The 24,876-nt window shown below is 56.5% G+C and overlaps 1 protein-coding gene across 4 annotated transcripts; it reads right to left on the bottom strand.

Annotated features, from left to right (window-relative positions):
- Positions 1-985: 985 nt before the first annotated feature.
- MSI1 (musashi RNA binding protein 1) lies at positions 986-24,575 on the bottom strand. Of its 4 annotated transcripts, none has more exons than XM_080650028.1 (15): positions 23,880-24,574; positions 23,671-23,711; positions 23,049-23,130; positions 22,870-22,954; positions 19,947-19,988; positions 18,304-18,396; positions 14,699-14,747; positions 13,498-13,580; positions 12,871-12,988; positions 10,093-10,173; positions 8,671-8,727; positions 5,487-5,555; positions 4,555-4,709; positions 4,041-4,104; positions 986-2,599 (listed from the first exon to the last, which is right to left on the bottom strand). In XM_080650028.1, exons 1-14 carry the CDS (start codon positions 23,936-23,938, stop codon positions 4,063-4,065), a joined length of 1,056 nt encoding a protein of 351 aa, XP_080506154.1. In that variant the 5' UTR covers positions 23,939-24,574; the 3' UTR covers positions 986-2,599; positions 4,041-4,062. The 4 variants fall into 4 exon arrangements, with proteins under 4 accessions (XP_080506154.1, XP_080506153.1, XP_080506156.1 ...); XM_080650027.1 differs by having other exon boundaries at positions 4,555-4,742; positions 23,880-24,572; XM_080650030.1 differs by lacking the exon at positions 8,671-8,727 and having other exon boundaries at positions 23,880-24,575.
- Positions 24,576-24,876: the final 301 nt, after the last annotated feature.

Raw genomic sequence — 24,876 nt, 5'->3', positions numbered from 1 at the left:
TTATTTCTTTTTCTTGCCTAATTGCTCTGGGTAGGACTTCCAGTGCTATGTTGAAGAGAAGTGGCCAGGCCCAGCTGGCATAGCTCAGTGGTTGAGCTTCGACCTATGAACCAGGAGGTCATGGTTCAATTCCTGGTCAGGGCACATGGTTGTGGGCTTGATCCCCAGTGTGGAGTGTGCAGGAGGCAGCCAATCAATGATTCTCTCTCATCACTGATGTTTCTATCTCTCAGAGAGGAAGGGAGATCAATATATATATTGATTTCAGATTTATATATATATGGCCAGACTAGGCATCCCTACTTTGCCTCTGATCTGAGAGAAAAAGCTTTCAAGGAGAAATTTGTAAAAAATATAACTACAATGTCATGGTCACGCCTAACAAAAATAAGACCATTTTCAGAGGTTTTTCTCTCAAAATGTCTTTTTGATAGTTTTTCCAAATTATATCCAAATAAGCTACATGTTTTCTTTTTTAAAAAATCCTCACCCAAGTATATATTTTTTAAAAAAAATATATATATATATATTGATTTCAGAGAGGAGAGGGAGAGAGATAGAAACATCAATGATGAGAGAGAATCAATAATCAATCGGCTGCCTCCTGCACACCCCACACTGGGAATCGAGCCATGACCTCCTGGTTCATAGGTTGACACTCAACCACTGCACCACTCTGAGATATGTTTTTACTGCTTTTTAGAGAGAGATGAAGGGAGAGAAACATCCATGTGAGAGAAACACTGGTCGGCTGGTCGGTTCCTAGGGGTCACCAGCAGCCTGGATATGTGCCCTGACTGGGAATTGAACTTGAAACCTTTGGTGTGGGACGACGCTCTAACCAGCTGAGCCACCCAGCAGGGCACGTTTCCGTAGGTGTGAATCCTATGTTGTTTTGGGAGGAAAACAAGAGGAAGTAAGTGAAAATGGTCATGGGCGAACTAGACCTCACTGCACAGAGACACAAAACACTCCCAAGCCTAGCACCGTTTTCAAATAATTTATTAGGAATTTAAAACTGGAAATAAATCCTGGAAAAAGAAGTTACAGATGTGGAGAGAAGAGACACCGGAGGGTGGTAACTTGCTGGCTTCAAAACACCATGTAACATCTTTTAAAAAAAATTCCCAAACAAATCAGAAAACGGAATTCCAGGGCCCTGAGCCCACGGATGGGCCGAGAGGGGTGGGGTGGGGGCCTCACAGGAAGGGAGGAGGGGAGAACTAAGTCTCTCATGACTCAGCTCCAATGTGTAGAAAATTAAAAATAAAAAACAATAAATTGCAGCTTCTCTTTTATTAGGAAACATTAAAAAAAAAACCACGAACAGCCGCGCATCTCAGTAACAAAGATTATTGCTTTGTGTTCTCAGGGCGAATAGGTTAAGCACCTCACACAGACAATTAACTCTCCAAAGGGGTCTAAGGTGGGGCTGCCTGGGCATCAAACCCTCAGGCCTGGGGAAGGACACAGGGGCGAGGGGCCTCGGCCTGGCCGCACCAGCCTGTTCTCCAAGTCAGGCCCTGAGCTTCCTTCCTCTGAAGGGGCTCTGGGTGAGGGCTGACCAGGGGCTCTGGCCATGGGACCATCCTGGTGAGATACTTCAGTGAGAATGTGGGGGTTCCCTGAGAAGCCCTTTGCTTTCCCCTGGGTCCGCCCCTTCCCAAGTGCCCCCGATGCCCACTCATGGGGCTCAGGGCAGAAACCTTGAGGTCCAACCCAGGCAGGGCAGGGGAGGCCTTTGGAGAGCTAATTCCTTTCCAGCAGTGACTCCGGGCGGGCCCTTCTCTTCTCTCGCCCCTTGCCCCCACACTGGGTTTTTGGGGTGAGCAGGCCCAAGGCCTTGACCCCTAGGGCCTGAGAGAACGGGCCTGCCTCGGCAACAGAGGAGGCCTGCAAGCTTACAGTAACGGTGTCTGAGGAGGGGACAGAGACGGGCGGGAGACCTTGGCTGGGTGGGCAGGCGCCGCCCTCACCCCGGGGTCTGAGGGTGGGGGCGTCACCTCACAGTATTTACATATGATACAGGACAGGGGGTCCAGGGGCTCGGCCTGGCCTAGTCCTCTCCAGGCTGGGGAGGTGGCCAGGGGCCCACACCCACGTAGACATTGTTCTCAGCTGGTGGGGGCACCTGGCCCTTTGCCCCCTGCGGCCTGGGGCTTCACATTCACAAACCTAGAAATAGTTTAAAAAACAGTTTCTTTAAAAAAAAAAAAAAGGGCAGAGAAAAGGAGGGCACATGAGAACAGAACCCGGTGGGCTGCGGCCCGCAGGCCTCGCCCTGCTCTAGCTATGCACATACAAAAGCTCTGGTGGGTCCTGGGGCGCCGCAGAGGGAGGGGCGCAGGCCCCACAGGGGAGAACCGGGGCGGCGGGGGCAACCGGCTAATCCAAAATAAATAAAAGCGGGCAGGTGGGGAGGGGCCAGGGCGGGATGGGGGAGGTTAGTAGGGGGGCCAGGCTGTCCAGGGGCAGCAGGGCAGGGAGTGGGGGGCAGGCAGTAGCGTCCGAGTCGCGGGGGGAGGGGGCGGCGGCTGCGGCTGAGGTGTCCCGCCCCCTCGCTGGCTCGCTCCTGGTCCTCAGTCAGCTGCAGGGGGCGCTGTAACACAAAGGGAGGCCATGGGTGCCCCGGAGGCGTCCACCCTCCATAACCCTTTACGCCCAGTCTTTGGGGCCCCCAGAACACAGGTATCTCCCCCCCACCCCCCCTCCCCCTCTCCGTGCGCAGGCCTCTGTCCCTAATTCCCTCCCAGGTGAGCTTTGTTCACATGCTTTGCACTTTCGTTTCCCAGTTTTGACCGCTCTTTCCCTAGATTTTAATCGGCTGGATTTATTCAAATGTCACCTTCTCAGAGATGCCTTCTCTGAGCCCCTAAAGTGGCCCCTCACACAATTTAGAATTATCTCACTTGATTTAAAAAAGGATGAACTTATTTTAGGGTTTCAAGCCACTTTTTTAAAACCCTCACCCCAGGGTATGTTTATTGATTTGAGAGAGAAAGAAACAAGGATGCGAGAGAAACATTGACCAGCTGGTCCCGGATCCAACCGACTGGGACTGGACCTGAAACCTGGACATGTGCCCTGACGGAATCAAACCCGCGGCCTTCTGTTGTGCAGGACGAAACTCCAGCCGACTGAGCCACGGGCCAGGGCTCACTTGTTTTTTGTCTGTTACATGTCCCTCTTTCCTAAAATACTGCTCAACAAATAGTTGTTTGAGTGAATGAATAAAAAAACGAAAGGTCACTGGTTCACGTCTCCCCCCGCCCTCCCGGTCTGGCTGCACACGGCATGCTGGCTGTGTGCAGGGTTCTCTCTGCATGCGTGCAGCTGCCAACAGTCAGTCCTGCTTCAGCTGCTGCGGAATGCCCCGTTGCATGCACACCCACAAAGTTAACCACTGGCCTTTGGATAGGCAATTCAGTTATTGGCAGTTTTAAAAATAAATGCCTAGAAGTGGAATCGGTGGGATAAGGGGATGAATGTTTCAAGTCTGCCTAGAGCCCTAGCCGGTTTGGCTCAGTGGATAGAATGTTGGCCTGCGGATTCAAGGGTCCCAGGTTCGATCCCAGTCGAGGGCACTTGCCGGGGTTGTGGGCTCCATCCCCAGTAGAGGGTGTGCAGGAGGCAGCCGATCAGTTATTCTCTCTCATCATTGATGTTTCTCTCTCTCTCTCCCTCTCCCCTCCTCTCTGAACTCAGTAAGAATACATTTTAAGATAATAATAAAGTCTGGGTAGGCACTGCCAGACTGCCTTTTGGAAGCCCTGAGCCTATCTGCAGTTTCGCGTACACCCCCATCAGTGCCGGGCATTAGCAATCTTGAACCAATCTTCGCCCGATACTGTTCTCGTTTAGATTTATGCAGCAGGTGGAGCAGCTTTTCATGTTCCTTGACCATTGCTGGTTGAAGGTCTGACCCCCGCTGGGCGACGGGCTCCAGGAAGGCAGGGACAGGCTCCATGTCCCAGGCTGGGCTCCCGGTACCAGGCTCCCTGTACCAGGCCCCCCATCCAAGGCCCCTGCCCCCTCCTCACCTCTGGCCACCTGTCTCCTGCTTCAGTGGTACCCATTGGTGAAAGCTGTGGCAATCAAGGGGCCCTGGAAAGACAAGAATTTGACTCCTAGATTCCGGGGGGAGCAGAGAAAGCCAGGCCCCGTTTCTCCCGCAGGACACCGGAGGGGAGGCCCAGATCCCTCCCGGGCCCTGCCCGTGTTACTCCCACTGTACACCCACTGGAAGGTTCTCCAGGCTGGGCCGGGGACCTGCGTATCGCCGTATAAGTGGTACCCTTGTTAAAATGAGCCCCCGCCCTCCCCTCTGCCAGAGTCAGCCTCCGTTGGGGCAGAGATGGTGAGTCTTATTTGCACAGTATCCCCAGTGCCCGGCACACAGCGGGCACTCACTAAACGCCCACTGAATGAATGAGGACTCCTGTCCTCCCTCTTGGCGACACTCTCCTTCATTGCCCCTCGCCTCCCTCTGCCCCGCAGACAGACAAGGCCTTTCCCTCCTCCAGCTTTGGGGGTCCTCCAGGACCAGCCACTCACCCCAAGACTGTGGCCAAAGCCGGTGCTGGGGGCGGGGCTGGCAGCACTGATGTAACTGCTGACCCCCGAGTCCTGGTTGGCTGCCCCATATAGCTCAGCCATGGGGCCGGGGCTGGTGGTCCCCAGGAAGCCCCCTGTGCGGCTGGGAGTCGAACCTGGAGGGGGAGCCATCGTCCAGGGGTGAGAGCCTGGCAACCCAGAAAGAAGACAGTGATAGCCCTGGAGCCTTCAAACCCGTTGCACCCACCCTGACCTCGACCCCTCCCTCTGCCTCATCCCATCGGGGCCTATGGGTCCCCCTCCTGGAGGTCCCCCCAGGTCCATCCACTGCACCAGTCCCAGCGCAGGCCCCATCATCTGTCTGACCACTCAGCGGCCTCCTCACTGATCTCTAGGCCTCCTTCCCGAGCCCCTTCAAGCCATTCCCTGTGCAGCTTGTGCGTTTTCTAAAGTCACGTCCCTCCACTACTGAAAGTGCTCAGTGTCTTCCCAGGACCCGGCTCCTCCTCCCTCTTTCTCCCGCACCCATTCCTGCACTCCACACACGCTAACTGACCGCCAAGCCTTTGCACATGCTGTTCCCTCTGCGGGAACTCTGTTCCTGCTCTGCCTTCAAATTGAAAGTGAAGTCCTTCCTCCCAGATGCCTTCCTGGGGCCTGGGAGCTCCTCTGTACCCGCGTCCCCGAGCGGAGCAGTGCCACCCTCCAGACCACTGCCTTCCGAATGCCTGATGCCCCAGCCGCCAGGCTCCGGGACAGAGAGCTGCCGGCCTTCTTCCTGGCTGGCCCGCCAGGTGCCCAGCTAACCCTGGATGAATAAATACGTAAACCCCTCTAAAAAAGGGGGGGTGGTGGTGGCTGCTTCCCTCCCCTCTAGACTTCTCTGCCCCCTGCATCCCCTCCCTTGCTTCCTGTACCCCAGAAGGCCTTACCTGTTCCTCGAACCACAGCTGCTGCTGCCGCCGCCGCCGCCATTGGTCCGTAAGCGGTGAGAGGAATGGCTGAAAGGAAAGGTGCGGGCACTTCAGAGTGGCAGGTGAGGGGACAGACCTCACCCCACCGCAGAGGGGCAGTGCAGCCCCGGGTCAAGGCAGAAAGGGCTCCCTGAGGCCGCACCCGTGCCCTGACCCAGGGAGTGGATGGACAGTAGGAGAGAGGATGGCTACCCAGCCCTCGGCTCCGCCTCTGCTCCCCTGGACTCAAGGGACATGCTCACGGAGGGGGGACGGGCACCTCAGCCTGAGCTGCTCTGAGTGTTGCCCACAGCTGCCCCTGCTCCAGAGTGCCCTCGACCCAAAAGGAGTCCCAGCCCAAAGGAAATGGGAGGTTTTGTCCCTCTTCCCAACCCAGTCAACTGGAGCCAGTGACTGACTGACACGGGGCCCTTTGCCGCAAGTGCAAGCGACTGAGGTGCAGGCCCAGGGCTCCCTGCGTGATTGACTGGCCGAAGCCCCAGTGCAGTCGAGGCCACACTTCTGCTTTGCTCCTTCTGCCACCGGGCCTGCTTCCCTCTCCCCTCTCCTGAGAGCATGTCCTCCATAAACTGTGTGCATCCAGTGTCCTGCCTCAGGGCCCCCCTGACCACAGCCAGCCCAAATCCTCAGCCCCTCCTCGGGTTCCCTCTTCAGACACAGGGATCTTGCTATTCCCTTTGTTTGCTTTCTACCTCCATCCGGACCCTCCCCAGTGCCTAGCACCCTGCCTGGTACACAGTAGGAGTTTAGTAAATGTCCACTGAAGGAGTAGAAGGGACCACTGCTTCAAGAACAGGTTGGCTTGAGCCTGGAGTTCCCTGGGACTGGGGTGAGCGCCCCCTGCTGTTTGGCTTTGTCACTGCAGCCCCAGAGAGGCTGCAACTCTGCCCAGAGCCAGGGTCTGCAGCGTTGGCATTGCCTCAGGAACATCAGTCTCCCATCCTAAGATGCGCCCCTTGGGGCTGTTTGAGTCACCCTCACCCTGAACTAGAACTGGATCTGGGGCTAGGGATCCCTGAAAAGGCCCCTGAAAATCCTGGCGTGGCCATTGGGCTGGGAATTGAAGTCTGGGACAGAGCCGCTCCCACATGTAGAGGAGGCTTGCTGAAGACCTTCACATACTAGTAGTCGGCTTCCTCTCACTCAGATGTCACCTCCTCCGAGAAGCCTTCCCTGACCACTCTCACTGGAATGTCTCACCCTCTGAAAGTATCTCATTTACTTGTTTGCTTGCTTATTGCTTCTCCCGCCACAGCTCCAGGAGGGAGGACCTTCTCTAACTCACTCACTGCTGTATCTGCACAGCTTGGAACAGCATCTGATGTGATGAATGTCTATTAAATGCATAACCGAAATGCCCACGTCTCCTGAAGGCAAGAGAAAAGTTCAGACCCCAGACTTCTAGGAGGGACCCCTCCCCTGCCAAGACACCCGAGGGGGCGTTTCTCCACTCTGTTCTTCAGGGGCAGGGGCTGGGCTCTGAGGTCTGTTCTTAGGCACCTTCAGGCATTCCCACAAGGCAACGCGTGTGGCCAGTCCGAGCTCGTGCTTCTCACCACTGAGAAGGGTTGCTCACTTGCCTACTAAGCATTTGCTTCCTCTCTAGGCTGCAAGTTCTGTGGCCGCGGGGCCCGGCAGTGTCCCACACAGTGGGTCCTCAACACAGCGTTCTCCAATGAGTAGAAAAGATCCCTTTCTTCTCCCCCATTGCTGGTCAAACCCCCACTCTACTCAGGGAAGAGCCTCTATCACCCCCACCTTCAGGACTCTCTACTCCCTCCCCTTTCTACACCCCATGTTTCCCTTCCCCCTTCTCCACCTGGGGGGACCCCTGAGCACCCCTTGGAAGGAAGGTCTCATCGAAAGCAGCATCCATCCTCCACACATGGCAGGTTGGGGGGAGTCCGGGGTGTGGGGGAGGGGGAAGCAGGTTGAGCAGAGAAACCCCTTGCAGCCCACCTCACCTGTGAGCGCCCTCCCTTCCCCTCGGCCTGGCCCCCAGCTCAGCGCTAAGCTGATGGGTCCACATGAGAGCTCCGGTTGGAGAAATGGCCAGTGACCAAGCACCTTCATTCCACTTGCCTAGAAGTCCCAAATGGGCAGCCCGAGGCCTGGGTTTGCCCATGGATAGGTCTCATTTGGCCCGCAGTGGTTCAAAAATTTGGAATTTGTTGCCAACACCTGAAAATACAGTGGAACCTTGTTTCTCGAACATCTCACTTCTTAACCTGACAACCCTTTCGTGCAAATACCTGTATGATCAGTCACATCTCTCACGTGACAAACAGAGGAGAGAATGTTCGAACGAGTCAGTTTACCACTGTTAAAGTCTCAGGACATTGCGCTGTAAATATTTTCGTGGTTTTTTTTGCTTTTGTTGCTGCTTATAATTATTGTGAAATTTTCACTTTTTACTATATATTTCCTTTACTTTTTGTGAAATTTTCATCTAAATTTCACGTTCTTTTTGTTTTTAAAGTGTTCATTTGTAGATGAGATATTCTAACAGACATGTACTGTATAAAAGAAAGGTTAAAAGAGGGAATCATTTGGGGGTCTGGAACGGATTAATTAAATTTACATTGTTTCTAAAAATGATTTGGTTTTCAACAGCCTTCCGGAACGAATGAAGTTCGAGAAACGAGGTTCCACTGTAATTGGAAAATTCATTCGAAAGCCAAAGCCGGGTTTCTGGCTTCTTTTGGAAAATGAGATCCAAATGGACTGGGTGTGCATCCCCGCCCCGCAGGGGTCAGCTGGGGCGTGGCGTGCAGGCGTGCCCACCTGTTTGCCCAAGTCCCCACCTGGCCCATTCTGCTCTGAGTCCGAGACCCTGGCTTCTTCACCACTGGGTCTCGGAGCCTACATGGTGCATGACATGGGGAGGCGCTAAGAAATATTTGCCAAATGGATGAATGAGTGACTTTGGCTCCATCTGCTGGGCTTGGCCCTATGCTCCACCCTAAGGGCCATGTAGCTACACAGACTGGCCGGTGCCCAGGCAGAGTCTGCTGCATCCCCACAGCGGGAGGGCTGGCGGGCAGGAGAGAAGAGTCCCACTACCCCTCCCCAGGGGAGGTTCCTGAGTCCTTCTCTTCCGCCCCATGTGGCCTGCGAGGTGTACGAAATCCGAGCAACTGACCTGTAAGCTCGGGGAGGACTGGGGCGCTCGGGAGAGGGGTCCGCTCTACACGGAATTCTAAAATGAAACGTAAAACAGCTTAGGAAGATGCAGGGGGGCCTCTCAGGCATGGGCCGGGGGACAAATGCACCCACAGGGACACTGGGTCGGGGACAGGCCATGCACAGGACCCAAGAGCTGGGGATGGGGAGAGCATGGTCCCCAGCAGGCCAGGGTGGGGGAGGAGACACAGACACAGAGAGGAGAGACAGACGCAGAAAGAGTGAGTAGAGTTGCCACCTATACCCTGGGCACGGGCAAAGCTGGGCTGCCATTCCTGATATATGTATATATTATTGACTTCAGAGAGGAAGGAAGAGGGAGAGACAGAAACATCAATGATGAGAGAGAATCATTGATTGGCTGCCTCCTGCACACCCCCTACTGGGGATGGAGCTGGCAACTCAGGCATGTGTCCTAACCAGGAATTGAACCATAACCTCCTGGTTCATGAGTCAAGGCTCAACCACTGAGCCACGCCTGCCAGGCTGATGTTTCTTAAAAGGTTTGAGACTGCACCTCAGCGTCCCCCAGAATCCTCCTTGACTCCTATTTTTACGGGGGAAGGAGGAGCTGGAGAAGCAGCATTGGTAAAAGCGATGACCTAGAGCAAGCAGGTCAGGCTCAGGTGGGCTCCCAGCTCCAGAACTTTCTAGTCGAGTCATCTTAGCAAGTCACCTCTCCCCTCGGAGCCCGTTTCCTCACCTGCACAGCGGGGGCCACCAGCCCCGCCATGAGATTGCTGCCAGGGTCAGCCAGCAGAATGTGTACACAGGCAGCCCGAGAGGCCAGCGAGGCACGTGCTTAGGGACCCTCTAACAATAAGACCAAAAAACACAAGAGCCTTGCAAAAATTTGGTATTTCCAAGAAAACAACACTGAATAGTCATCATGGGAGAGTTCAAAACTTTGTGGGGCGTCCTGCCCCACACTGGGAGGCAGAGGGCTGCTGTTACTCTGAATTACAAACGAGGGTGCTGAGCATCGTGCTTTTAGTTGCTTTAGCATCTGGGGGTCTCAGGGGTCCTGCTGGCCTTGGAAGGCTCAGCGCAGCACGTGGCACTGCCCGTGTGCCCTCTGACCCAAGCCCAGTGCCCTCTGTGGTGGAAGTGGCAACCCTGCGTGGGGTGGGGAGGAGAGACAGGAGGCCGGCCTGGGAGGGAAGTGCCATGCGGGGCCACGCTGCGCTCCCACCCCCAGCTCCTGGGGAGGGGGAGGAGGGGGTGGGTGGGGAGAGGTGCTCCTTCCTCAGACATGCCCTTCCTTCCAAACTCCCAGCAGGCAGCCCCCCAGCCCAGCCATGCACCCCCAAACACCACCCTGAGGAGTCAGACTGCCTGGGAACTGGGGACGTGCTGGCAGCAGACACCGAACCGGACTTACCGGGGAACTGGTAGGTGTAGCCGGGAGCGAGGCCCGTGTAACTCCTGCTGGCGTAGGTCGTGGCTTGGAAACCGGGGTAACCTGATGGGGCAAGGGGACTAGCGTCAGATGCCTCACCTACAGCTCGGACCCTCATCAGCGGGAGCTCCGAGCCACTCATTTCTCTCCCACCTCACCTCCCAAGTAACAGCATGTACCGGCACCTTCCACATGCCAAGCCCTGTGCCAAGCCCACCACACAATTTTCTGCTTAACCCTCATCAGAACCCTAAGCAGTCGTTACCCCTGGGAACCCCATTTCATAGATCAGAAAGCGGAGGCTCAAGAGAGGTGACACTTACTGGCTAAGAATAATTCAAACCCTCGCCAAGGCCCTTCATGCTCTGGCTCCTACCTCCTTCCCATCCTCATCTAACTCTGTCCCTGGTCACTCTGCTCCAGCCACACTGACCTCCCTACTGTTTCCCAAGCTCCTTCCCACCTCAGGGCCTTTGCATATGCTGTTCCCTCTGCCTGGAACACACTCGCCCCCCCCCCAGGTTTTCACATGACTGGGTCCCTTTCACTGTGCAAACCTTAGCTCAATGTCACCTCCTCAGAGAGGTCACCCCACAAGAGTTACAACATGTACCGTATCTCCCTGGCTTTTCCCTTCACACCCCTGGAGGTCATTATCTGAATCTATTTCAGAATTTAAGTGCTGACTTTCTGTTTCCCCATCTTCTCCTCTGCATCTCCAGCACCAGCACCAACAAGTACTCGGAGCTGTGAACCAAGTCATGTAGGAATAACAACGGTGTAAACGGGATTCAGATCCAGATCGGACAGGCTCCAAGTCACTCAGCCGCCGTTCTCACTACCTTTAGAGGACTCCTTTTTCTTCTTTTTTAAATATATTTTATTGATGTTTTACAGAGAGGAAGGCAGAGGGATAGAGAGCTAGAAACATCGATGAGAGAGAAACATCGATCAGCTGCCTCCTGCACACTCCCTACTGGGGATGTGCCCACAACCAAGGTACATGCCCTTGACCGGAATCGAACCTGGGGCCCTTCAGTCCGCAGGCCGACGCTCTATCCACTGAGCCAAACCAGTTAGGGCGAGGACTCCTTTTTCTGTTTTCAATCTTTAAATAGGATAAAAAATGAATCGCCTTGAAAAGAAAACTTTCTCCATGTTCCAGATCAAAGGAGGCTAAAGAGACAGGACAACTAAATGCAAGGCGAGCCTCTAGCCCGGGGCTCGTTCGTGGAGGCAAAAATATGCTCTAGAGAACATTACTGAGCCAACTAATAAAGTCAGAAATAGGTTAGGTTAAAATGCCCTATCAATATAAATGTATAAAGCTGACAATTATTATGTAGTCTCATGAAAGAATACCCTAAACCTTAGGGAATACACAGTGAAGTATTTAAGGGTAAAGGGCCACAATGCATGTAATTTACTCAAATGATTCGGGGGAAAATCACAAGTGTATTTATTATGTGTGTGTGTGTGTGTGTGTTAGACATATGTATGGAGAAAGAGGGGGAGAGAGGGAGAGGGAGAGGGAGAGGGAGAAGGGGAGGGAGAGGGGGAGGGGGAAGGAGAGGGAATGACAAAGTGGGTATAATATTAATAATAGATGACTCTGGTAAAGGGTATATGGATATTCTGTGTGCTACTTCATGTTTTCAACTCTTCTGAAAGTTTGCAACTACTTCCACATAAAAAGTAAAAAGAAAAAAACACCCAAAACTTCAAGAGAAGACCATGTGCCATTTGGAGGGTGCTGTCCTCACCCGCCCCATCTGTGACCCCAAACCTGGTCCTCTAGCCACATTATATCCCCCTCCGAGTTCCCAGCACACCCCTCCCCCGTCCCCAGCATAAAGCCCCCTTGTACTAGTCTCTTTCTGTGTGTGCACATCTTGTCTCTCCAGGGAAACTGTGAACTTCCTGGGGCCCAGCTCAGATTTTCCACCCTCAATCGTGGCCCCCAAGTGGTGCTGATCCTGCTCAACTTCTGAGGCTCACGGCAGCCTTCACCTCCTCCAGGGCCCTCCCCGACACCCAGGTGGGTTTAGGTTTCTCTTTGGGCTCCCACTGCTCCGTTCCCTCTGTGGTGACATTGCCAATTCTCCCTCTTGATGGGAAACCCCATGAGGGCAGGTGCCGCCTCTCAGAAGCTGCTCAATCAATATTAGTTGAATGAAGAAGAAGCAGCCTTTTCTCCCTTCCCAAAGGCCTTTGGCTGTTGTAAGTGCTGTTCCCGCTGCCTGGAACACTTTTCCCTTCCCCTTCCCCTAGCGCCTACTTAATCTGCACACTCAGCTTAAATGTATCTTCTTTTCTGGCTTCTTCAAGTCTCGGTTAAGTGCCCTATGACCCATGCTCCCTTGGCACCCTACACTCTCCATCCTCAACCCATGTGTTTGTTATTACTGGTTTGTTTTCCAGGCCAAACCATGAAGGTCCCAGGATAGTCACTGCTGTGCTTCTTGGCACAGTGCCTGGCACGTACAGTTGCTCAATACCTATTTACTGGATGGATGAATGGATGGATGGACGAGACCAAGTAAAGAGCAACTGGACCATTCTTTTGGCCACCACCAGAGGGCAGTACCCCACAACAAACTACCCACCTTTGGCAGGCCTGGCAGGCCTGAGGTCCTCGGTCCCCACTCCCACCCAATGACTCAAGAGCGAAGGGCAGACCACAGAGGCGATACCACACTCAAGCAGGCCTGGGAGCAGCTCTGGGCAGGAAGAAGCTGCAGGTGCAGGCCTGGCACATACCCAGCATGCCGATGCCCAGCATGAAGGCATCCATTCCATAGGGCATGACTCGAGACCTCCCCCGGGCCGAGCCCGTCGGCGACATCACCTCTTTTGGCTGAGCTTTCTTACATTCCACCTGCAATGAGACCTGGCGGTCAGTTCCTCCTACATCCTAGGGTCACCGGCCCTCCTGTTCCCTGGCAGCCTCTTTATTGTTCATTTCAGTTACCATGTATAGAGCGCTCACTATGTGCTAGACACTATGCAAACAGCATTGCAGGCAATAGTTCATGAATGCTCACACCAACCCAGTCATGAAGGTACTATTGTCACTCCCATTTTACAGATGAGGAAATTGAGGCTCAGAGAGCGAAAATCATCTGCCCAATGACTAGACTAGCAAGTGGTGGAGTGAGGATTTCAATCCATGCTTTTTTATTATTTGCTCCCCGCCCCCCCAACCCAGGCTTTTTAACCACCATAGGACACTGCCTTGCTATCCAGACTTTCAGGGTGTGGGGAACTGATTCTACCCCACTGAGTGAGCCCCTCTGCCTGCCCCCAGAGCCTCTGAGCGCCCCTGGCTGGCTCAGCCAGGAGCCAAAGTCTCTCTCTGCACCTTCACCCTGTCCAACCCCAGCTCACCATTTTGTTGTTGATTTCATGGAAATGAATTTCACACACTTTCTCCACGATGTCTTCACTCTCAAATGTGACAAATCCGAACCCTAGAGGGCAAACACAGGGTCAGAACCGGGCTCATGGTCCAAACCCAGTCCCAAGTCATACCAACACCACCACTCCTCTCTTGCAGGGGCGTGTCTGAGAGTTCACAGAGGCTCTGCCCTCAGCCCAGGAACCTCTCAACACCTGCTGGGACGGTTTCTAGTTCCAAATTACAGATGTGAGAACCAAGGCTCGGGAAGGTGAAGTGATTTGCTCAAGATCACAGAGCGAGAAAGTGGCAGAGCTCTGATGAAATTTCACTCCGCGTGCCCTTTCTCTTCCTCAGATGCTTTCCAAAGAGGAAGGCAAGAACACACACAGACAGACCCTTATGTAAACTCACACAAAGGTGTACACCCCCAAACATGCTTGTACAGTCACACTCATACAGGTAGACACACACACGTACTCCCAGACACATGAAGACCCCTGTGTACATGTACACAGTCGCCCTGATACAACAGACATACACAGACGTTCAGACGCTGACACCTCCACATGCAGATATCCACACACAGCGGCACACAGCCCACTCCCAGAACAGGTTAAAGGCCCAAAGTCCTGAAGCAACTGGAGAGAGAGCCCTGCCTCCGCCCGGTGCCCCAGGGACTGGAGTGGGAGTCTGAGAAGGCAAGGCCTTTGGGAGAAAACAGCCAGGCTGTGCAAACACGGTGGCCTAGATGCTCCCAGGTTCAGGGGCAAGGGGACTGGGGGTGGGCTCCGCCTAAGGGGTGGGGGGTGGAGGGCAGTGGTAGGAGCAGACTGCCTGGGGCTTTGCGTCAGCAAGTCAGCCTGACCCCGGGGCAGCCTGCCTGCGCTCTAGTTACCAGGGACAAGGTAAGCCCCAGTATAGACACTGGCTGGGCAGACAGCAGGCCGAGTGGGGGGGAGGGCTCAGCTGGGGGAGAGTCTGCTCCTCTCGGGTGTCTGCAATTCTGCAAGTTTCTAGCACAGGAAACGGCGGGACAAAAGCCTTCTGTAAGGCCAGGCCCTAGAGAGGATGCAGATCCTCAGGGATAGGATGTCAGGAGGAGAGATGAAAGGGCAGCTGTGACCTGCAGCCCCCTGGCTGACCACAGGCCCCCCGCCTGGCCTGGAAAGGGGGAGGGGCCACACTCACCTCGGTGCCGGTTGGTGGTTTTGTCAAACATCAGCATAGCATCATCCACCTGAAACAGAGCCATTCTGTTGTTGGAGGACCCACCAGATACCAGGGGGCCCACCATAACCCAGGAGCGGGGCCTCCCACACCTGTTCCGTTCTCCTGCTCCCCAGCCCAGGCTTCATCTTAAACCTGCTCCCCGCGCTGGGGGCAACTTTCTACCCGCAACCTCAACTGGATGCCACAGCAACCCCTTTCAACCACCAGATTCCCAAAGGACCAGCCAGCAAATATTAAGCATCAAGTATGTGCCTGGCACTTTGTCCCATAATCCTCTCCACATTCCCTGCACGTTAAGATCCTCATTTTGTACATAAGGAGATGGGATCAGAGAGGTGAAATCACCTGCCTAAGGTCACACAGCAAATTTAGATCAAGTCTGGGAGGAAGAGGCACTGAGTGGGCACTGGAGGAGGAAATACAAGATCAAGACCTGAGATGGGGAAGCAAAAGCCTCTTCCCTTTTTGCAAAAGGCCAGGGGGACAGCAGTCTCTACAGCCGGTCTCCACTCCCCGCTCGCTCCTGGTACAGAGCTTTTCCTCTAATTGAGGTTTCCTTCTGCCAGAGGCTGTAATTACACCAAGTGGAGTTCAGTGCCTGGGCTGCTTGCCTCCCACTGACTGGGGGAGGGGCCGGGGCTGAGGAAAGGGGAGGGTCTACCCTATCCTCCCTCCCTGGGACCCCAGGCTTCTCTTCTTGCTACTCCCTCAAGGCATCCCCTTGGATCCTTGGTCAGCCAAAGGTCTTAGCTTCCCTCCCACGGTCCCATCTCCTTCCCTTTGCCTACATCTGGTGCATCCTCCTGGCCCCTTAATTCTTCAACCAATGTCAGCTAACTCAGGGGTTAAGCTAAGGTCTGATTCATCCTTGGTGGAAATCAAGGGTTGCCTCTGTTACCCCTCCATTGCATTCCAGCCGCTGACCACCCCCCCCCACACACAAATGGTCACACACCCAAGGGATGAAGGAAAAGTTCCTGAAGCCGTGGGGCACAGCTTCCCCCCCACTCTCCTTCGCTTTCTTTTCAGGCCTGTCATGCGCCTCCTTGAAGGAAAGGGCAATCCCTGAACAGGGTGGCCCTCCAGCTCTCACAGGCGCCAAGTGGGACAGGGCCTCTGCCTCCCCGCTGAGGGAGCCAGGACCCCACTGAGCCAGGAGGTAGCTGGGTCCTTGAGACGCTGAGAAGGAAATGACATCTTCCGGCCCTGGTGGCCTTCTGGGGAGTGTCACCCTCACTCTCATCCTTAAAGACCCGCTCCGAGTCCCGATCCCAAATCTGCTCAACTATGCAAACTAGACAGACACTGCAGCTCAGCACGTCTTCCCCACCCCTCAGCCACGGAAGAGAGGCCCTCAGGGAGGGCTGTATAAAAGCACAGGCTTTGAATTCAAATCCTAGGCCCTGCACTTGCTGGTGGGTCATCTTGGGCAAGTGGCTCTGTGTCTCCATGACTCAGGTTACTCATCTGTAAAATTGGTGTAAGAGTGTCTTATAGGGAGGAGTTAAACGAGATAGTGCATGTAACACTCAACTCATAGTACCTGGGATACAGTAAGTGCTTAATAAATAATGACTATTCTTATTACCTTATCAGGGAGGGGCTTGCCCACAGCCAGAGGGGAGGGGACAAAGCTGGAGAGAGCAGCCCAACACCACTGCCTTCGAAGGTTCGTGCGAACACCGCCTGTGTCAGCTATTACCATAACCAACGGACTGAGCGTGTTGACTTGGGCTCAATAATTACTTTCTGAATGAATCAATGGAGAACCAGCCCTCTAATACTATAGCTTTGAGTTCCTGCCTGATTCACAAATTGATTTCAGCCCAAATCCACAGCGCTTTTTGCCTTCCTCTACCCAATCTTCCAACCCACCATCCCTGACCCCCCAGACCCTTCAACCTGAGTTCTGGCTGGACAGACCCTAGTGGGGCATTGGGGTCGAGGCCAGGGCAGGGAGCAAGGAAAGTGGCTGGGGGGCCAGAGGACCCCCACCAGTGTCCCCTCCTGGGGCCAGCTCAGGGGAGAGAGGCTCCCAGCCCGGTGTCCTTAATAGGCTTTGGTCTCCATGGGAACCCGAGGGCAGGGGGGCTTGGGCAGGGGGAGGGGAGGCGGCCGGGGCCTGCTGACCAGTGGGAGCCGCCAAGTTCGGCAGCCTCTAAGCCTGAGTGGCAGCCATGGCGGCTGACCATTGTTCCCCCCTCGGCGGCGGCCCCTCGATCCGGGCGGGGGCCCCCCGCCGCAGGGCCCTTGGCATTCCCGGCTGTCCCCCTCGCTCCCTGGCAGCCTATTCTCCGGCTCCCCCTGGCCTCCCCGGGCCGGTTTCACATGCCAACGCCGATTTAGGCCCGAACAAAAGACGCGGCCGCTGACGGCTTCTCCTGGGGCCCGGTTGCCATGGCGACGCCGGCCCCGGGGGCAGGCGGCCTCCAATCACAGCTGCTGGATCAGATTAGTGCGAGCTCTAATGCTCGGCGCTCAGACACAAAGACACCCCGCCGGAGCGAGCGGGCCTGCCGCTTCCCAGGAGCGTCCTTCCCTCTGGGGCCCAGGCCGCCGACCTGCCCTCCGTCCTGGACCCAGGTCCCCACGGAGGCGCCTGAGCCTCGGCCTCTGGCCCCCACGCCGCCAGCATCCGCTGGCCCGGGGACCTCCCACCTTCTCACCTTCTCCCCTAGAGACAGGGAGCTGGAAACTCACCCAGTCGCCAACTCACATCCTATTTCCCAAGCCACCTTCTTTGCCCTTTGCCTAAAGGGAACTGCAGGTGCCTTGATAGGAAAGGAGAGACCCAGCCTGTAGCCTGTCTGGCACAGGAGTAGATCAGGGACCCCAGTACTAAGCACACAGTCCTACTTCATCCTCAGATTAAAACTTGGGTTCCCTCTTTGCCATCTCTCCATGGAACCTTGACTCTGACATTGCTCACCTTTCTGGGGACATCCTATGGTCTGATGTCACTACATCTCATACTTCACAAACAGCCCAGAAATTAAAGCCGGATGCATCTCAGAGCAGAGAGCCAAACCTCTGGGCCTGATCTTCAGCACCGCCCCCCCGCCCCCCCCCCCAATAGGTAGAGGATCAGCCTCCCTCCCCAGCTCCTGTCCCAAACTCCCACCTGTGCCAGCGGAGTGCTGAGTGCAATTGGGAGTCCTATTTATTGCCTCCTTATCATCCTCACCAGGAAGGAGTGGGGGAAGGTGCAACCGCCCATGGCCTGGACAGGTGCAAGCTCCCAGGAGGCCCAGGGGGTGACTGGATTGAACTGGCTACAGGAGAGCAGCCTCCCTTGGGAGAATGGAGATAAGTAAGAGAAAAACACGGGAAGGGCAACAACAGAGAGAGCTACTGTGTGGCTTCTGTCCCTGGGGATGTGTCCAGAGTGTGAGGCCCACAGATAGGCCAGGAGCCTGAACAGTGGGTTGGCCTTGCCTCACCCACAGAAGGACCCACCCCTCTTTCACCTTTTGTAACAACTGGAGTGACCTGGCTGGACTCTGCTCACTGCTGACCAATTCCAGGCTTTTCACACCCCCAGCAAGCCCCCAAATTTGACCCACCTTCCCGAACTGCTCAAAATATTGCTTCACATCCTCCACCGTGGTGTTCACTGACAGCCCCCCTACGAAGATCTTCTTCGTTCGAGTCACCATCTGTTAGGGGGAGAGAATGAGAAAGTGGGCTTCTGAGTCCTGTGGCCTACTGCCACCAGCAGGGGCTCGAGCCCTCCTGCCAGGGCGCCAGCTGACAAGCTCTCTGTGGCCCCAGCTACTCGGAAGGTCCCCGCTGAGCTCCCCCTTGGACCCCCGCCTCTAGGCCTGTCACAGGCAGCTGTGCACCCCACACACTGGCTGGCTCCAGTGTGCCTCCCTCCTGCCTCCCTCCCTGGGGTCTTATGGGGAAAATGCCTTCCCTAAAGACCACCACAGAGAAGGGGGTGGTTTAGTGACCCAGACCTACATACAGCCTAACTTAAAGACCCCACCAGCTCCCCCTGGGAGAGGCCAAGGCCCATCACAGGGTCCCCCTAAACTCCATGCCAACATTTTTCTCATCAACCTCCTCCCAATCCAACCTCTGGCAGCCCTGTGGCCCCAGTCCTGTGTTAGGAAGAACACATGGTCCTAATTACCCCAGGAGTGCATGGCTAATCCACAGCAATTCCCAGCCCCATCCTAACACTAAAGCACCTTCTGTCACCAAACTGCTTAATGGAATTAACCCAGTTCCGACCATGTGCTCCCCGGCGTGGCTGCCTTCGAATACCTGCTCGGTAATTGCTTTCAGGCCCTCTGCTGGGCCCTGCCAGAGATGCCCCTTTCCTGCCTCTTACAAGGCGCCCCTCTCCCTTCGCTGCGGCAGGAGCTGGGCACCATGGCTCGGAATCCTAAAGCATCTTAGTTCCCACCACCCCTCCTGCAAAGGAGAAACTAAGATCTCCCGGAGAGGGACCTAGTCCTGGGACACTTGATAGGTCAGCAGACACAGGGTCCCTGTTCTGTAACCAGCCTTCCTGTCTGTCTCCTCTATTCAACTGCTTAAAAATTAAGATCCGGCTAGTTGCCCTGGGGCCTGGAATAGAATCTTAGGCCTCTGCCCTGGACCAAAAGTTTTGAGTGCTCTACAGCTCAACTGCTGAGAAATCTGTTTTCCTTCCGCACACCCAGAAAAATGTGCCACAGCACCAGGGAGAGAGAGCACTTGGGAGGGCAGCCACGGTCACCCAAGTTGAAAGACAGCAGGTGATGGACTCCATGGTCCCTTCCCCCTCCTCAAGCCCAACACATCCAGAGGTAGCAGGGTGACAAGGGTCAGAAGCAGCTCCGGGCCCTACTCTAGCTCAGCCTCAGGGGGTAGGTCTGTCCTGGATTTGACCCCCAGAGGCACTGGGAACAGAGGCTGTGACCTCTGAGGTCAGAATTCCACTCAGGGTCCAAACCAAACTGGCTTCAAATATAGGACAATGAGTCCCCTGAGAGGTTCCCCTTATTCCAACACATGCAGCCCCTTCCCCAGTCTACCCCAGAGCACAGATGGAAAGATGATACATGGTGTCTTCAATCTACAGAGTAAGGATATCGAGAATCCTCCCTCCCCCCATCCCAGTCCATACAGAGGTTCCGAAGCATCTTTCATAGAAAGGAATGCTGGGAATATCTCTGCCCTCCGTAATAGAGCTTCTCCCAGACAGACACACACCTACCTTAGGCTGTGCTCTCCGGGGAAAGGCCACCTTAGGATCAATCTGAAAGAGAAGGGGCTTTGGTTATCACACATTGATGGGTGACCACACAACTTTCAGCCCTGAAGACCTTTCTCATCCCAGGACACAGAGGTGACAGAAACCACCAGCCTCTAGTCTAGCAGGAAAGTGGAGTGATTAAGCATTTAGGCCCTAGAGCCAGGCTACTGGGTTCAAATCCCACTTAAGTTGCTTCCCAGCTGTAAAGACCTTAAGCAAATTACTTAAACTCTCTGAGCCTCAGGGTCAAGCTCACCTGCAAAATGGACAAAGAGTAACATCCACCTCCTAGGGACATCTGCAGGTTATATGAGATAATGCTTGCAAAGCACTTGGCATGGTGTCTAGCTTACAGCAAGAACCCCCCAAAGTAAGCAAAGTCTTACTCCTTTAAGCGCCAGGTATTTTGAGGACCTTCCCAGTTTAACTGACTTCACACAGACACCTGTCTAGGTGAGGCACGCAATTCAGACTTTTGAAGGCTTGCAAATGGAAAGCCTTTGCTTCAAGATAAGAGTTCATAAACCACCAGGAATAGACTCAGTTCTGTTTCCCCGATATTATCGACACCTAACAGCTCTCCTTGAGGGTGCACACAAACAGCTTCCTGAGAACATTGCTAGGCCTGGGGTGAAGCAGAACCCAGGCTTTGGTGATGTGCAAGGCCATGGGACTTGGATTCAGAAGTCCTGGGCCCCTGGCCAAGCCTGTGATCTTGGGAACTTGCCTGGCCCCTCTGAGCCTCAGTTCCCTCATCTGCAAAGTGGGGACAATCACATTCACTTTTCCCAGGGGCAGCTGGGGGAAATCAAAGGAGATAACGTGAGTGAAAGCGGTCCTTTGTGAACTGCCCTTCATTGCACAAACAAAGGTGCTATTACACGTGGGCCACCTTTGCCCTTGGCTGTGAACAACAACCAGAAGGGAAAAGCAACATGCATCTGGTTGTGCCGGGGTACTCTACCTGGACTTAGAAACAGCAAAAGGCAGGGCATGAGACACTGTGATCAATGCAGGACCTATGAGGCTCTGTCATTGCAGCTGCTTGGCACCCACATGGGTGGACACCGTTCAGAAGTTCACCAGCCAATCGCAGGCAACAGCTATCTTTTCCCAAAGTTCCTTCTGTTCAAAACTCAGCCTTGTTCTAGGCGACCGGCTCTCTGCCGGAATGGCACAAACCAAGGACCAGCTTCCTCTAGGCTCCCCCACTGGAATTCGCCCACAGAGAAGGAACCTTCAAAATCCATGCTAGGGCAGTGCCTCCTCTCCCAGAGTCCCACTCGGCTCCAGGGAAAATCACAGCTGACCATTTTCCCCGTCTGAAGGTGTGATTTTGTACATATTTTCCTCCTCCAATTTCTCCCCAGCCACTGGAGCACACCTCAGTTAGTCCCCGCCCCGCCCCCCACGCAGACCCCACCCCATGGGGAGATGAGATGGTACCCAAGCTCCTGTCCAGCAGACCCACATACACCCTATCCCGGATACGCCCCACCTCCACTCTGACTCACAGCTGGCAACATAAATAAAACCCAACAAGTAAATAAAAGGTGAAAGTCAGAACCCAAAATAGACTCTCCACAATAAACCTCCCTCCCACCACCCCTAACTCAGGCCAGAGAATGCCAAACACAAGGCCTTTGCCCCTGAGTTCTAAATCTCAGAAGGAGGCCACCTCACCCTCCTTCCTCCCCTCTCTTCTTGCCCTTAACAACCTTCCATTCCCCCAGCCCCAGCCCAGCATCTCAGGACACAGAGGCACAGACGCCACCGTGCATTCTGAGGACAGGGGATGGTAGGAGAACAGGCAGCTTGATGGCAGATAATCACCAAAAACAATAGGCCACTGTCTCTCCATTCCCAGCTTGGGTCACTCAGGCTGAGCCAAGAAGATCCTTTCAGAGCTGCAAAGTGGAGGCCTGGCCTCATCTGCTCATCACCGGAGCAGGAGTGGGAGCCCTGGCGGAGATAACAGGAGTGGGGACGGGCGGTAACTTAACAAATTCTTGGGCACAACCAGCTATTGTTGCAGGTAAACAGGAGCCAGTGACTGCCCCAAGCAGGGAGGCCCAGGCCTGGAGGAGAGTGGGGGAGTGTGGAGAGAGAGCACACTGTCCCGGCCCCTTGGCAGATGGTCTCCCCAATCACAGGTCACCCCATCACAGAGTAACCCCTCCTATCACTTTCTCCTTTTCCCTCTCCCCTTGAGCCAGGGCCTGGGCCAGCGCCCCCTGCAGGGCCCAAGACACCGGGGAGCAGTGGGACAACAGCAAAAATGTTCCAGCAGTTTGAATACCAAACAGGCCGCTAAGACCCAGCCTCAGAAGGGTTTCTCCAGGCAAGCGGCTCCCTTCTCGTGAACCCTTCCTGGGTAAAGCAGGTCTGGGTCTTCCTCACAAAGTAAGGAGTCCATTGACCAAAAGTCAGGGGAGGGGGAGCGGGGTGGTTTAGGGATGCGTTGCCATTGGTCTGGAATGAGGGGGTGTCAGAGCCAAATACTAGTTGCAGTTCACAGAAGCCACGGGGTGGGTCCCTGCAGCCCTGACTCACCCAGTTTGGGCTAGGGGAGGGCCCTAGCCCCACCCCAGCCTCCTCCCGGAGGCATGAAGATGAGCACTTATGGGGTGGGGGGGCAGCTGAGCCTTCCCTCACCTACACTGGAGGGGTTGGGAGCTGTAGCATCTCCGAGCAGGCCTGGGTTTCTTCTCTCCTCTCTGCCTTCAACTCTAGTGACAAAGTTTCAGAGCCAGGCAGCCCTTCCACTCAGAAAACTCCCTCCTTCCTTCAGGACCCCGTCCAACCGTCCCCTGGGGAGTCCTGACCCTCTCCCCCGGCAGCCGCCCTCTCCCAAAGGACCCCCGAAGCCGCGAGGGCCACTCACTGTTTTGGAGTCGAGCTCGTGCCGCGATTGCGCCAGCACTTTATCCACCCCCGCCTGGTCCATGAAAGTGACGAAGCCGAAACCCCTGCGCGCAGTGGTGAGGGAGAGGCAGATGGTTACAAGGCAGCGAGTGGCGGTGGGGGGGCAGCGGGGGCAGGAGGAGCGGGCGAGGGGCTCACCTGGATCTCTTGGTCAGGGGGTCCCGCATCACCAGACACTCCTTCACCTCCCCGAACTGGCCGAAGTATTCGCGCAGCCCTTCTGTAACCACACACCCGCCTTCGGACCAGCTCGGCCCCGCGCCCTCCCCCGCCCCCTCCCCCGTCCTTTGCCCCCGGTGACCCTGGCGCGGCCCCGCCGCCCCCGCGCCCGGCGGCCTGAGCGCTCATGCTGCCCCCCCACCCGCCCTCACCGGACTCCCGTGCAGGCTCCGAGCGCCCACAGGGGCCCCAGGAAGCCGAGGGCCGCGCAGGGCTGGAGGGGGGACGACTCCGGCCGGTTCCCGCCGCTCCGGGAGCCGCCTCACAAAAGTTTGAGCCGCAGGTGCGAGCGGAGTTGGCGCTGCCGCCGGCGGGTCCCGGGGGCCCAGCCCACCCTCCGGTGCCCCCCGAGCCCCTCGTCTCCTCCCCTCCACCCGCTGGGCCGTGCGCGCTCGCCGATCGCCCCGCGCTCTCGGGGTCCCGGGCGGGGCGCGGAGGAGAGCGCAGGGCGCCGGGGTCAGCGGGGCGCGGGCCGAGCTGGGGGTCCGCTCGGGCGCCGGGTCCGGGTGCCCTGCGGCCGGCGGCGCTCCGGCTCGCTCACCCTGCGTCGTCTGCCAGCTGAGTCCCCCGATGAACATCTTGCTGCGGGAGGAGGAGAGACACAAAGGGCCCGCGTGAGCGCCGGGAGCCGGGGCGCGGGGGGCGCGGGCCCGGGCGCCGGGGAGGCCGGGCCCGACCCGGATCGGCCATGTTGGCGGGGCCGGGGCGGGCGCGGGCCGGGCAGGCCGGGCGGGCCGGGCCGGGCCGTACCAGGGGTCGTGCGGCGAGTCCGGGGAGGCGAGGCCGGGCTGGGGCGCGTCAGTCTCCATCGGGAGCCGCGGGCGGCGCGGGCAGCGGAGCGGCGGCGGCGGCGGCAGCGATCGGCGCGGGGCAGATGAGGTGCGCGGCGAAGGGGGCCGGACGGACAGGCCATGCTGCCCCCTCCCCCGACCCCGCTCCGGCGGGCGGGCGGGGACGGCCGAGGGGAGGGCCCGCCGGGGGCCGACCTGCCGGCTCCTCCCCCCGCCGCCCGGCGCGCATAAAGCCCCGCGCTCGCCCGCGCGTCCCGGCGCCCGCGGAGGCGGCGGCGCCCGGACCCCGCTCCGCTGGGTCCCCGGGTCCCCGAGGGTGAGAGAGACCCCGAATCCCGATGCGGGCCGGGGCCGGGGCCGGGGCGCGGTCGCACCCCACCCTCCCCTGCGCGGGGCCTGGCCGCGGGAACGCCCTCCCGGAACGAAGCGCTTCCCGGTGCCTCAAGGTAGCTCGGTTCCGGACCGGGGACCCCCCCGCTACCGGAATCTAGGAGATCCCCAATCTCCCTGGGTCGGGGGGAGATAGCCCCAGGCCCCCCAGTCCCGCCACGGTTCCAACGGGTGAGGATCCCTCCGTTCCCCCCGTCGGAGCGAGAGCCGCCCTCCGAGCCCCCAGTGGCCTCTGAACCTAATTTAGGGATCGCCCTCGGTGGCCCGCAGCCCTCTCCGTGTCCCATACCCCCATGTCTAATTTGGGGAGCCCTCCCAGGGCCTCGCGTCCGAGTGGGGAGCTCCATCAGCACCCCAGTGGAAACAGTATCCGTTTCCCCAGTCTCTCCTCAGCGCTTGCTTCCGAATGAGAACCCCTCAGCTCCCCCAAACCCCTCCGTCCACAGAGCCCCCCAGCCCCAGCCCGGGTCCCCAGTTTGCCAATACCCCACCCCCAGGTGAGCAGTTCCTCTGTTCCCCTCATCCCTGGCTCCTGTCAGCCCCCCTTAGACTTTTGTCTGGATTCG

The sequence above is a fragment of the Plecotus auritus genome (genome assembly GCF_963455305.1).
Source record: "Plecotus auritus genome assembly, chromosome: 13".
Lineage (NCBI taxonomy): Eukaryota > Metazoa > Chordata > Mammalia > Chiroptera > Vespertilionidae > Plecotus > Plecotus auritus.
The sequence above is the reverse complement of the archived record's forward strand: the minus strand, read 5'-3'. Positions and strand labels throughout refer to the sequence as shown.

Coding starts and splice junctions, on each gene's coding strand:
- MSI1 (XM_080650027.1), bottom strand. CDS start 23,938: ATGGAGACTGACGCGCCCCAGCCCGGCCTCGCCTCCCCGGACTCGCCG. Junction 23,712..23,879: donor GACTCGCCGCACGACCCCTG/GTACGGCCCGGC, acceptor CTCCTCCCGCAG/CAAGATGTTCATCGGGGGAC. Junction 23,131..23,670: donor CAGCTGGCAGACGACGCAGG/GTGAGCGAGCCG, acceptor GTGTGGTTACAG/AAGGGCTGCGCGAATACTTC.